Source organism: Pogoniulus pusillus, chromosome 6, assembly GCF_015220805.1.
Source record: "Pogoniulus pusillus isolate bPogPus1 chromosome 6, bPogPus1.pri, whole genome shotgun sequence".
Lineage (NCBI taxonomy): Eukaryota > Metazoa > Chordata > Aves > Piciformes > Lybiidae > Pogoniulus > Pogoniulus pusillus.
Window position 1 is genome coordinate 17,678,805 of NC_087269.1, and position 12,708 is coordinate 17,691,512.

A 12,708-nucleotide genomic window follows, 5' to 3' on the forward strand; every position below is an offset into this window, starting at 1 on the left:
GATCTCCTGGACTTGCAATTACTTTTAAAAACTCTAGTACTACTTTGGATTGCAGCAGAGCCTCAATAAAGGCACAAATAAATGAGAAAAGTAAATTAAAGCCCAAACTAAATTACTTTTTCTTCAAGACAGAGAATAAGCACTTCTCTGGAGCGGGAATCAGGGTGTGGCATAGACAAGCAACAGCTTAGAGTGAAATGGGATTTCAGATGCATTATTTTTTGCAGTTTTATACCATCTAATTTGACTAGCTCGATTTTCTCCCCATCCCCCTCAGTTACTGACTGCAGGATCTCTCCTGAGTTGTAATCTCCTCACCTTATACAGGATTCTAAGATAAAGAGCTTGTGTTCTGCCCCTTGGTTCACACGCCAGTGACTTAACATCATGAGGTTAAGCTTTGCAATTCATGCTCCTTTTTGTTCTGAGCAAATATTCTAAGGATTTCTTGGAAAATTTTCCTTTCTTTGTTATGAAACAATATTCATTAGTAGATGCTTGTTGTAAGACAGTAAAAATTAATTTTATTTTAAACTTACTGTTTTATTACATTAAATATCACAGTGAGATCCACTCTTCTCCTGAAGGACGAGCAATCTACCATTTCCTTTTACAATAACCTGTTAGGGCATATTTCTTGTGTGTGCTAGTTGGAGAACAGAGATTTCTCAAAACGTCACACATAGCAGAAGATTGCAAACACAATTTTCTGAGCACAGCTTCCAACCATTTGTATGAGTGATTCATCCTCCTCTGACCCTGGCTATAGTCCTCCCAGAAGAGGCATTTCAGCCTGCATGCCAGAGCAGTGACGCGAAGGGATTTTCTGATTATTCTCAGGGATTCTCCAGGTGACGTAGGAGAATGACAGACATTGATTCTTATTCAGTGGACTGCCTCTCATCCAAATAAGTTTAAAGGGTTTTTTTAATCTTCATACAGTGGTCTTCCCTAGCTGAAAGCCCTCTGCATGAGGTCACGTGCAGTAAAGCTATTTATAAATGTCACCAGGCTTTACCACAGCAGTCCTAATCGCAAGTCAGAAAACACAGGTAGCATGCAGCTATCCAAATCCGCCTTGGGTTATCTGAGGAATGGAATTATTAGCCAAAGAAAGAAGGAAAATACACTTCCAAACCTGCAGAACAACCTGAAGCTTATGTAGACAGGACACTTCTCCCTTCCCCCCATAGAACCATAGAACCATATAATCAACCAGGTTGGAAGAGACCTCCAAGATCATCCAGTCCAACCTATCCCCCAGCCCTAGCCAGTCAACTAGACCATGGCACTAAGTGCCTCACCCAGTCTTTTCTTCAACACCTCCAGGGACGGTGCCTCCACCACCTCCCTGGGCAATTTCCACTGCTTGAAGCTTAGCCTGATGTCAGATGAATGCTTTGAACTCTGTAATGAGACTGAACACATCTGAGCTGCCAGGATGTGTAAAATGGTGATTTTGAGAGAGGGAAGGGACCCAAGGGAGTTAGAAGAATTAAACTCCATTATGCTGTTATTTTAGATTTAAATCAGTTACAACAAGAGTCATGGGCAATATGGCCCACAGTCATTACAGACAGACAAGAGCCATGCAACAGAGGTGGATAAAGGCTACTTTTAAGGTAGACAGAAAATGTGTAGGTTAATCAAACAGCAAAACTGAACATGCAGAATAAAACAAAGGCATGTTTCAATTTTGAGGCACCTAACCATACTTTTGATTTTAATGAACCCTGATTTTAATGGACACATCACTGCTCTCTAATTTCCATCACGGAAGACAAGGGAAGACAGACAACCAAGCTTTTTTTTCCTTTGCATTATACCAATGGTTGAGGATATATAGAACAAACTATTGAACATGCAGATCAGAAGCATTTTCATTCTAAAAATTTGAATAAAAAACATCAGCTCCAAAGTACTACACAGAATTACATCTTTTTCAACAGGTCAGCTGCTCCACTGGCAAAACTCCATGGTTCTTCCATTTTAGAAAGGCATCACCTAGAGTACAGTAAAACCCTACTGCAAGATGAGGTATGTCTGATCAACGCAAAAGATCCAATGAAATGATGATGTTCCAAATTTCACTCTGTCCCATTCGTTCCTCTAGGTCCAGATTAAGAAATGATGCTAAAACCTGGAAGTTTAAGCCAAATTCTTTTGTGTTAGCCACTTTAAGAGAATTATTGGTATTTCTACCAGAAACAGGTCCAAGATAGAAAGCTTTCCCTCTGAGCCTCCCTCTCACTCCTCAGCTTTTTCCTGCTTTCACAAAACAGCAGATGTCAAAACCGGAGTAGAAAACAAAATATATCCATACAGAAGTTTGTCATTAAACTGCTGTCCCTGGTTCATGGGGTGCGAGTTCAGCTGCTGGCTCTGGCAGCTGAGGAACAGAGGGATGGAGCTCTTTATGGCAGTCTCCCTGACCCCCCAGGACAGCCCACCCCCACACCTGACCTTCCTAAAAGAGAGGTGTTATCATCAGACCGTCCTGCAGCCGCCGTTACTGAGCTGCCCTGAACGAGGCAAATGCTCTCAACTGCCCTTCCCCAGCAGGTGCAGAGGTGAGGCCTCACCTCAGCCTCCCCAGGCTAAACAAAACGGTGGCAGCGCAGGCCTCTGCCCTGTGCAGCCCTGCTCCTCCTCTGCAGGTCAGCCTTTCCTCCTTCAGTAGTGCTTGACCTGCCCTGCCTTCAAGGAAAGAGACTATTTGCAACTTTTTAATATGTGTTTTGAAGAGAAATAACAGGCAAGGCTTGAACATATGTCCCTTCCACCCCACTTGTTTGCATCAGTGTGGCCAGTACCCACTTCCATCAGCACTTCCCAGTCACCAGTGCCTAGCACTGGTGCTGCTATTTCCTGACCTAATGAGGCCACAGAAGGAGTAAGTCTTTACAATGATCAGTAGCACAGTGATCATAAAAACTCCAGAAGATTTATGACTTAAAACCCCTCAACCACCACAGCAAGCACCCTTACCTTTATTGATGGTGATGTACCTTTTCAAATGTGGACTGCTGGGGGCGAACTGCTCTTTGCTGGAGTAGCTGTCAGGACCTCTGGAGGCTCTCAATAGTGGCACTGCAGTGCTCCATGCTCTCACAGGTATTCTGTCCCCTCAGTTAAGAAAAGGAGAAAAGCCAGAAGACTTAGAAAAGTACCAAGTGTGATGTCTTTGCTTCCTTTGCCTGAGGAAAACGACATAGTACTTGCCATGGCAGGTCTCAGAGCACTGCAGGCAGTTGTGCTGATTGAGGTTAACAGGAGGAAAAGGTCTCTGATGTGAAACTTTAAAACATTAGGAAAATCAGGTTTATGGAATGTGAACTATAGTTATGAAGAACTGCCATTTCTTTACTAATTAAGTGGAATGCAAGTGGCTTTCTTTGGTTTTCAATGATACGTCAAGAGGACTTGCAACTGTTTGAGTTGCTGTGGATTTAGGTATTTGTGCAGCTCCTGAGAGCAGCATCGTAGACCCACCCAATGTTCACACAGTTATTTAGCCATTTGTTAGCCATGGATAAGGGCTGTGTTTATCAACTGACTAATTTTTTCATTTGTAGCATCACTTTAACTTAGGGACTGGAGTTGGACAATTTTGTTATACTGCTCTGTGAGCCAATCTGTAGAGTACAAACCAAAGACAGTGTTATAAAAGGAATTAAATTCGTAAACTTTCCATCTTGCAGAGTTTGAACATCTTCCAGAACCTAAATAAGCGACAGTTTGAAACCGTTCTACACTTATTTGAAGTTGCAATAATAGCAACTGATTTGGCTTTGTATTTCAAGTAAGTACTAAATTCTGTATAACTTCCTACTGAAAAAAAAAGTAATTTGTAACTGTAGATTTTAGTTGTTTATATGCAGAGTACAAGGCTAATTGAAATTTGTTATTAAGTCTAAGACATTCTTAGAGTCACTTTAAGCTTTCAAATGATGAAATACAAAAATGTTTTTAAACCTAGTATACTTTTAGTAGGTCATTCAAATACACTTTTAGTCAAAGCAAACACTGTATTTCAGAAGGGTGGATTCTGTAGCCAAACCTTAAGGTTGTGGGCATGTATGATACTGAACTAGAAATTCATATTAAAGAGAAGTACGCATATGACATGGAAATTAAGATGCTAGTTTAAAAACAAAACTGCAGACATCAACTAATCCCACCACTAAACGTGACAAAGACTTCAAATATAAAATCTTCCATCCTATTCCTAAGTTACTGACTTAATGTGCTTTTATAGTGATCATTTTCCTTAAAAATATATTGAGTCTTTTGTTTGAGCTTATGACTAGGACAACTTAAAGTCACGAGACAGGAAACAATTCATCAGGTTATTCAACAGCAGTTATTAAATTTTAAGTGAACAGTAACTCCATTATTACATTTATTGTAAATGCAAATCAGAAGATTTATTAAGCAGCAGCAAGTCATGCTTGAACTTTTCAAAGTTCAAGACTTAGTGCCTTTTTTTTTGGGATTTTTGAGGGGAGGGAGTGGAAGAACATTCATTACACTACAGGAAGTAACAAACATGTAATACTAAATAAATAAGGATGTCCCACCAAACAGTTTAATATGAAGAGTTAGGAAACTGGTTGTTTCTGTCAGGAATTCTGACATAATACTTTACACGTCAGTGGTATATAGCAAAAAATTAACGTGCTAGGTCACCTGAAGAGTTTGAGTTCAGCAGGAAGAAGTTTTTACTTTGATATTACTATGGCTAGAATGCTCCTTTGGAAAATAAAAAGTATCAGAAATATGACTTCCTATTTAATTTCTAATGCTTTCTAATGTTTACTAATATATAGTTTATTGGTATATTTTAACAGGAAAAGAACTATGTTTCAAAAGATTGTGGATGCAATTGAAAAAATGGAAACAGAAGAGGAGGCAATTAAATATATATCTATTGACCCAACCAAAAAAGAAGTCATCATGTAGGTGGTTAATATTTTACTGTTTATTCAATCAGTTACATAGGACAAGAACTGAAAATATTTTGGGCATCTAAACATGTAAATAAAGACTTGGTATTATTGTCTGATGGTAAGCATAACCATGATTTTAAATTAGCTGTCTGTAATCCTCTCAAAATGACCTTTTCGACCTTTTTTCTCCCCTATCATCATCTTAACTGCTCTCCTGTTATGTTTTGTGCTTTTAAAGGGCTATGATGATGACTGGATGTGACCTGTCTGCAATAACCAAGCCTTGGGAAGTGCAAAGTAAGGTAGGTACTTTTCAAATACATAATATTGCATTTACTATCTGTTTTACTGCCTATTTAGTGCATAATTTAAAAAACCCAACTAATTATCAATTGATAGATTAATATTCAAGTATCTGCACCCAACAGTATTTCCACAAAAAAACCCCACGCCTGTCACTGTGAGTGTAAAGGTTCTGTGATACCTGTCTATCCTTCTCTACTTGTCCTCCAGTTAAAATTGGCATCTTTTACTCTGGCAGCTCTTCTAGCTACCCTTAGTTACCACTCGGATGTTTTGGTGCTGGTTGTCAGCTAATTTTTAGGTACAGATTTACCACTAGTAAGACTTTGTGTCTATTCTGTAGATTTTGCTGTCATTGCAAAGCAGTTTAAATACACTAACATGAAATTCTTCAATACCTTGTGACACTGCTTTGTACATAAGCGCTTCAAGAACTTCAGTACTTATTGACCATTACACTGAAGCTCATCACTTAGCCTTGCAGGAGCAGGTTTTAACAATGCATAACCAAAATACAACTGGAAGATGGTTGTGGAGCCTTCTAAGTCACAAGTTACAGAGTAGTTAAGAGACGTTGCTAATATGGCCTTGTTCCTGCTGGCAATAATCTACCATTTACTCAGCATGCACCAGAATATGGTAGAGATAATTTGCTGGAAAAAGTCTTAAGTATTCCTGAAAGTATCTGTAACTCTTGAAAGATGTATCTGACTATCTCTACAGGGATAAAAGAGTGGAATTCTTTTATGTTTCACCTACACTCCCTATTTCTGGATGAGGTGTAAAACTACTCAGAGATAATGCAGAGAACAGGAAATAAGTCCTCTCTTAGTGGATGGGAATTTAGCAGTAATAGTTAAGTAGTACACAATAGTATGGCAGTCCTTGGTGAGTCAACATTTTCATACTTTCTGGGAAGCCTAGTTTATTTATTTATTGAAATTTACTGCTTTCTGCTGACATTTCCACTGAATTGTGATTATTCAGGTTGCCCTCATGGTTGCAAATGAATTCTGGGAGCAAGGTGACCTGGAACGAACTGTGCTACAGCAACAACCAATTGTAAGTAATTGTAAACAATTTAACTGTGCCAAGTAATATTAACTGTTATAAAAACAGTGAATAGATAATAGTCCATGATGCTTACTGGATTGTTATGCCAAAAAGCATGTTATCTACATCACTTAAAAATTACTGCTATTTTGTTCTAGCCTATGATGGACAGAAATAAAGGGGATGAATTACCTAAGCTCCAAGTTGGTTTCATAGATTTTGTGTGTACATTTGTGTACAAGGTAAGAACAATTTTTGTTTTCCCATAGCAGTAGTTGTGATGGCACAATTAAAGACAAAATGTAGCCATTTAAAAAACCTAGACAGCAGCAGGACTCTTGGTCGCAGGGTAAACAACTATCACAAATGCCACATTTTTTCATTCTTCTGTTACACAGAAGAATTGCTCCCACAAAGCAAATTCAAGAGATGTTAAATCTGTAATAACTTAAGATCTTTATGTGCACCCTGAGGGTTACTACCTGGAAACACTGAGTTAGAAAGCCCAATCTGATTCTTCTTGGAGGTCTCTTCCAACGTGGTTGATTATATGATTCTATGATTCACAGTTTCACTGAATACAAGTGCTCAACATGTGGATTGTTACACAGGTTGTAGTTAACTGCACACCAAAGAAATAGGAAATATGCAATGTTCTGGAAATACAGATATTCTGTATCTTCTGTAAGGCATGGAAAGGGTAACACTATTAACACCTGTTCAGCTTTTAATATTATCCCAAAACATCATGCAGAAAAGTGATATGTACCTTTTGAACATTTTCAGCTCCATCCTCATCTGCTTGGAACACACTATAGAATATTATTTTTTTAAAATAAATCATAAACAGTCAATAAGATATTTATTGTAGTTATAATTGTATTTTATCTATCAGACTATCAAATGTAGGACTAAGGAAGATACTAAAATACATAGTATATAACTCAGATTTTTTTCTGACTATGTGCGTAGTAGGGATTATCCCAACACAGTATTTCCAACAATATGGTAGCACTGCATAGTCAAGAACAGGCTTTCAAATGTGCACCAGCAGGTGGACACAATATTTTTTTTTCTCTTCAACAGAAAATGCCCTACCAGAGATGGAAGAAGTGCTTGAAAAAAAACAGTTAAATAAAATAAAATCAGTTAGCCTAGTAACATACTGAATTAGATGTAACAGAAAAAGGAAAGTGACTCTTTTTTTCTACAAAGTAACAGTATTTCCATAAATACAGACTTTACAGATCATCAGTGTTTATAAATTTCTAATTCACTAACTTGTTTGTATAGGAATTCTCAAGGTTTCACAAGGAAATTACACCTATGTTTGATGGTCTTCAAAACAATAGGGTTGAATGGAAAACACGAGCTGATGAATATGATGAGAAGATGAAAGCTATTGAGGAGCAAAAGAAAAAGGAAGAAGAAGAAGCTGCCAAAAAAGGTTAAGTAACTTCTATGGTTTTCATTTATAGATAATTGTAGTTAATATATCTTCTCTCTCAAATTCACATTTGCTGTGCAATTATGCAATATTCTATTCAACTTTATACTAATGGTATGCAAGTTCTGAATTAGCCAAATTAGCTTTATCTTCACTTGGAGGAGCACCCTTAAAGATTACACAAATCCAGTGGACTCACACTGCAGAATTATAGAAAATAGGACCACCATAAAAGCAAGGGGAATGTAAAACTTCTTTTCTCTTAAGACTTAAACCAGAATGTAGTTAAACACTTATTTATCTCTGGATACTGCAACTGCCTGAAACACTACAGATTTACCAAAATTCTATGTGGTGTCAGCCCCAAATATATGCTAGTTCTTTGTCTAAGCTGAAAATGAAAAGCTTAAGGAAAAGAGAGGGGAAAGGATAATGTCCATTTTGAAGATAAAAGAGCAAATCCCTACTTCTCTCAAGTTTAAGGTAAAGCTTTTGGCTTTAGTTCCCTACCATCAGATACTTGGCTGAAATGCATTCTCTCTTGTATGATGTATTTAACACTAATCTTCCTAAGACAGCCCAAGTCCTAAAGTTGGTTCTGTGTACAATAACCTAGAACAGAACCTGATTTTAGAGAGCTGAGAAGCTATCACTCAACTGTAAGAGTGAAATGAGTCAGTTATTCTTATTTTGTACTGCTTGTGGAACAGCAGGTCAATAGCTTTGCCTATTATTGGAGATGACTGAAAAGACTCAGAGATTAAAACAAAAATGCATGTAAACACTACAGAATGATTCATTGTCAGCTAGTTTGAAGAAAAGTTAGTTTATTCTGTTTCACGTCTTTAAAATATTAAGCAGTACTGATTAGTGTCTGTTGGAAATAGGTGAGTATTCCTCACATTTCACACATAGCAAAGCCTACTCAAGGCCATCAAGACAGCAACTTGATGAAGTTACTGTTAGAGTGTGAAGTGGAAATACACTTGAGTTATTGACTCAAAAAAAAACTAGGCTAAAATTTAAAAACAAAACTGTTGCAAAGTGCTTTTGAAAGTACTGTCAGCTATACGACTTAAAGTAGATCTTGTAATGGAATTACAAGAAGTATTTTGGCCTGCTGTGGTGCCACTTACATACACTTCCACAGAAATTATGGCCACTCCATTGTCTTCCAGATTTATTTAAAAACCTTTTTTTTTTAGCAATTAACAATATCATATAGTCTTATTTATTTAAGATTAATTTATTGCTGAGAACTAGCTGGTTGTGAGTATGAATGAAGTACTCTCTCCTTACACTGGAATGTAAGCATCTGAACCTCACAGAAATACCAGCAAAACAAAGCAACCTGGAACCTACACACAAACATTTACTTTCTTGGCAAATAGTATGATTACTGAAGTATGATCCTATGCCCTTAATCATACAGTTCTTTAAAAAAATCAGATTATACATATAGGAAGACTTGAGTATTTCTACTCCCACCTTAAGTTAGTACCATCTTACATCATTGGTTATTTTAGAATAAGTCACTGACTTAAGGAAAAAAAAATCTCCCACAAAGAACCTTACATAGGCAAGCCTGTAAGGTTGATTTGCAGGAGATAAGGAACTGACCTTTGCATATCATAAGTGGTACCATAAAATGTAAGTGAATTATTTTGCATCTTTTTAAAAACATGCACTGAAATCAGACCATGTACATTTGTGAAGAACAGATCTGACACTGTCAAATCAAAGCTGTGTAAATATATGGTTTTAAGTCAGTTCACACAAACTAGAATCTCATACATGCTGAACCACGGTGGTTTCTCTAGATCACACTGACCTGGCTATTTTCAGCCATTCAGCAGACAGAAAACAAAATAAACATATTTGCTGAACCACTACAGTGGAAAGTTCAGAACTGAAGCTAAAGCAGAATACATACGATTAAACTAAGAAAATACATAGTTAGTAACATAGTTTTGATTATATCCACAAATTACAGAGCTTGGGCCACTGATTATGTGACATGTTTCAATGCAGGTGGAAAGGGTGGAAAGGGTCGAAAATGACCTAGTAACATGGTGATCCACAGCTTTCAAATGTAAGTTTTAATTCTAATATTGGTATCTTACATTAAATGAACCTGGAAACGCTATTTATTACACTGGAAGAATCTTACTTATGACCAACAAGCATCTGTGGAATCATTTGAGAGAGACAGTAGCAGAATCAGTAGCTATAGATAACAAACATAAAAAATGTCTCTCTTAATTAGTAATTACAAAGGGATTTGTGCAGGGTTGAATAAAGGCTTATACAATTAGGTCAAATTAAAGTTTTCGTGTGATCCACTTCAAAAATAGATTCACAGATTATATTGATCCAAGTTTATTTGTTTTGCATGGCTTGCATACCTCAGTTTTGTATGTGTGAGACAGAGCTATATCTGTTTAACTACTGAAACTTTCCAGTAAGAGTGGTTCAGTGTGTGTTTGGTCCTTTGAGAAATGTTGGTATCAGCTACTACACTATATACACATACATATATATGAGATGTGTTACTGTTTCTTATTCCATTTTCCCTGACAAGTAGCGAAAGCACAATTAATTATCAGAAGGACAAACACACATAATATGCTTATCTCCAAAGCAACATCTTTTTAACAAGAAATTAGAGTAGCTAAAATTAACAGAATATACTCACTTTACCCTCCTTCTTTTTTACAGCTGAAAGTGCAGCAGGAGGTGGTGGCGGAAGCACGGAGGAAGGAAAATCCAAAACATGTATAGTTTTGTAATTCTTTGTCTCAGACACCGTTTCTGAACAGTGAAAAGGCATCTAGAAAGAACTTCGATGAGCCTCAGTGGATTTCTGCTTCGCCTAGAATAGTATAGATTGATCCCTTAACAGTTCTCTTAAATTCCTGCTGTTTGTTGGAAATAATTTATAATGGAGTAAACAAACAGTTTCAATTACAAACTGGAAAATTAAAAGAAAAAATAATGGTGCAAAATTATTTAACTGTGCGCTCTAGATGTTTTTTCATGTCACAATTTATATACAGGACTTTTATCCAAATATGCAACTTCTGCACACTGTCCACAAAAAGTATAAATCAACTTTGACAGATCTTATGTGAAATTACTGAATGAAATGTGTACATGTACAATTCAAAGGAAAAAAATAGGGATTTTCATAACTTGTATAGTTAGATTTTTATATTATGTGTATTTATTTAATCTGTAGTTGTCCTTTTCCTTCATTCTCAATACTACGCAGAGTTCTAGCGTAAACATTTTCACTTTAGAAATGCTCAACACAATTCTCTGGCTCACATCTTTAAAAAGCAGGTCCATGGTACACAGTATTTTTTCAAGACTAATAAGGACAACGTTGTAAATTGTAGCGATAGCACAGAGAAGCCCATACGCACACGGCTCTGCCCACAGTTCCTAAACCTTTCATTGTAAAAATGTAAAAAGGCAGGCTGTAAACATCATACTTTGCATACAAATGTACTAAGATAACTCAGCGTATCTATAGGATCTACATTTAAATGCATTTTCAAAGGCACATGTACTCCCAAATGCACTTTTTTAAAAAATTGAGTAAATTACTTGAAAACCAATGAACTGGCACCAATTTAATCTTGGGAGAGAGAGAGGACATCAGAAACAGAGCACATCAGAATTCACATTATCTCCCTTTCTACAACCGAGATGAGAGACTGCACACAAATTAGCTCTTCAAAAACAACAATCCCTCTCTACCAAAACTTTCCGTTCTTGAAGAATGACAGAGTGTGCTCAACACCTTCTACTCAGGTCTCAAGAAGCTAGTTCTCCCTGCAGATGAAGGAAGGAAAATGGCTAGTACATTATGCATGGATCTTAGTATTCTCTGGAACCACTTCCAAATCTAAGAGGAGATGAATGTCAAATGCAGCTCCTGCAACAACCAAGTTTGACATACAGATTCAATACTGCCACTTTTCTTGCCCTTCTAACAAAAGCAAAAGGGGGAATGATTGAATGGCTTGCCATTTTGTATATCTTCCTCAGAACATTCTACAAAGAGACTGTATACAACAATCACCTACAATTAAAGGAATCCACAAAAAAAATCCCACTTCTTACATCTTTATAAATGGGCCAAGTATTTTATGCAAACTAAACTTATGACACAAAACTGGCTATCTTCTGCATTAAATGCAGATATTAAAGCTATTTCAAGCTTGTTCAATCATGTAATTTTATTCAAACTCTATTAAATAATGTATTTAATATATATACTACTTAATAACATTATTTTGAAGACTCAAATAGTAGTTAGTTATCTAGAACACATAATATACAATACTTGAAGCAATGAATACAGCAACACATTTGGCAAAATGCCCCTTTGGTCAAGTTGCATACATGTAAGCAGACTGCTGCAGACTGGATTTGACTCTCAACCAAGCTTTCAAGATGACAGAGAATTAACCTTTAAATCCACCTTCTTACCTAAAGAAGCCTTCATGCAAGGCTATGTTTCTTTCTTACTGAAGTACATGCTAAGTGTGTCTTTGTACTGTCATCTAGAATGTAAGGACAAACTCTTTAAAATGTAATTATGTTGACACTTGTAAATAGAGTTCTCATTTTCCTGAGTGCATGTAAAATGTTCATAAATACACTGCAACCATCTCTGCTGTTTCCCACATGAAATACTTATTATAGATACTTTTTATATATATATATATATATATATTTACAGTGGGAAGTATATTTTATATATTAACTTTCCTCATAATAACATGAACCTTTAATTAAAAAGTTTGCCTTTTACATCCAAAGTAATTTTCACCCAACAAAGAAAATAGTCTCTCCAACTATTCATGTGCAGATTGTTTCTTTGGATACATATAATAAATAATGTTTAAGGTTGTATTGCAATTTAAAGAAGAAAATTAATCCAGTGAG

The 12,708-nt window shown here is 36.5% G+C and overlaps 1 protein-coding gene across 3 annotated transcripts in view; it reads left to right on the forward strand.

Annotated features, from left to right (window-relative positions):
• PDE6C (phosphodiesterase 6C) overlaps positions 1-10,555 on the forward strand; it is a 28,092-nt gene extending 17,537 nt beyond the window's left edge. Inside the window, exons 15-23 of one of the 3 annotated variants that reach the window (XM_064144703.1) lie at positions 1,950-2,037; positions 3,702-3,802; positions 4,851-4,958; positions 5,188-5,251; positions 6,240-6,314; positions 6,464-6,547; positions 7,599-7,752; positions 9,784-9,844; positions 10,471-10,555. In XM_064144703.1, the coding sequence (XP_064000773.1) occupies positions 1,950-2,037; positions 3,702-3,802; positions 4,851-4,958; positions 5,188-5,251; positions 6,240-6,314; positions 6,464-6,547; positions 7,599-7,752; positions 9,784-9,812 (703 nt within the window). In that variant the 3' untranslated portion in view covers positions 9,813-9,844; positions 10,471-10,555. The remainder of the gene's footprint in view (positions 1-1,949; positions 2,038-3,701; positions 3,803-4,850; positions 4,959-5,187; positions 5,252-6,239; positions 6,315-6,463; positions 6,548-7,598; positions 7,753-9,783; positions 9,845-10,470) is intronic. The other 2 variants (XM_064144701.1, XM_064144702.1) reach the window with 2 other exon arrangements.
• The last annotated feature ends 2,153 nt before the right edge of the window (positions 10,556-12,708 follow it).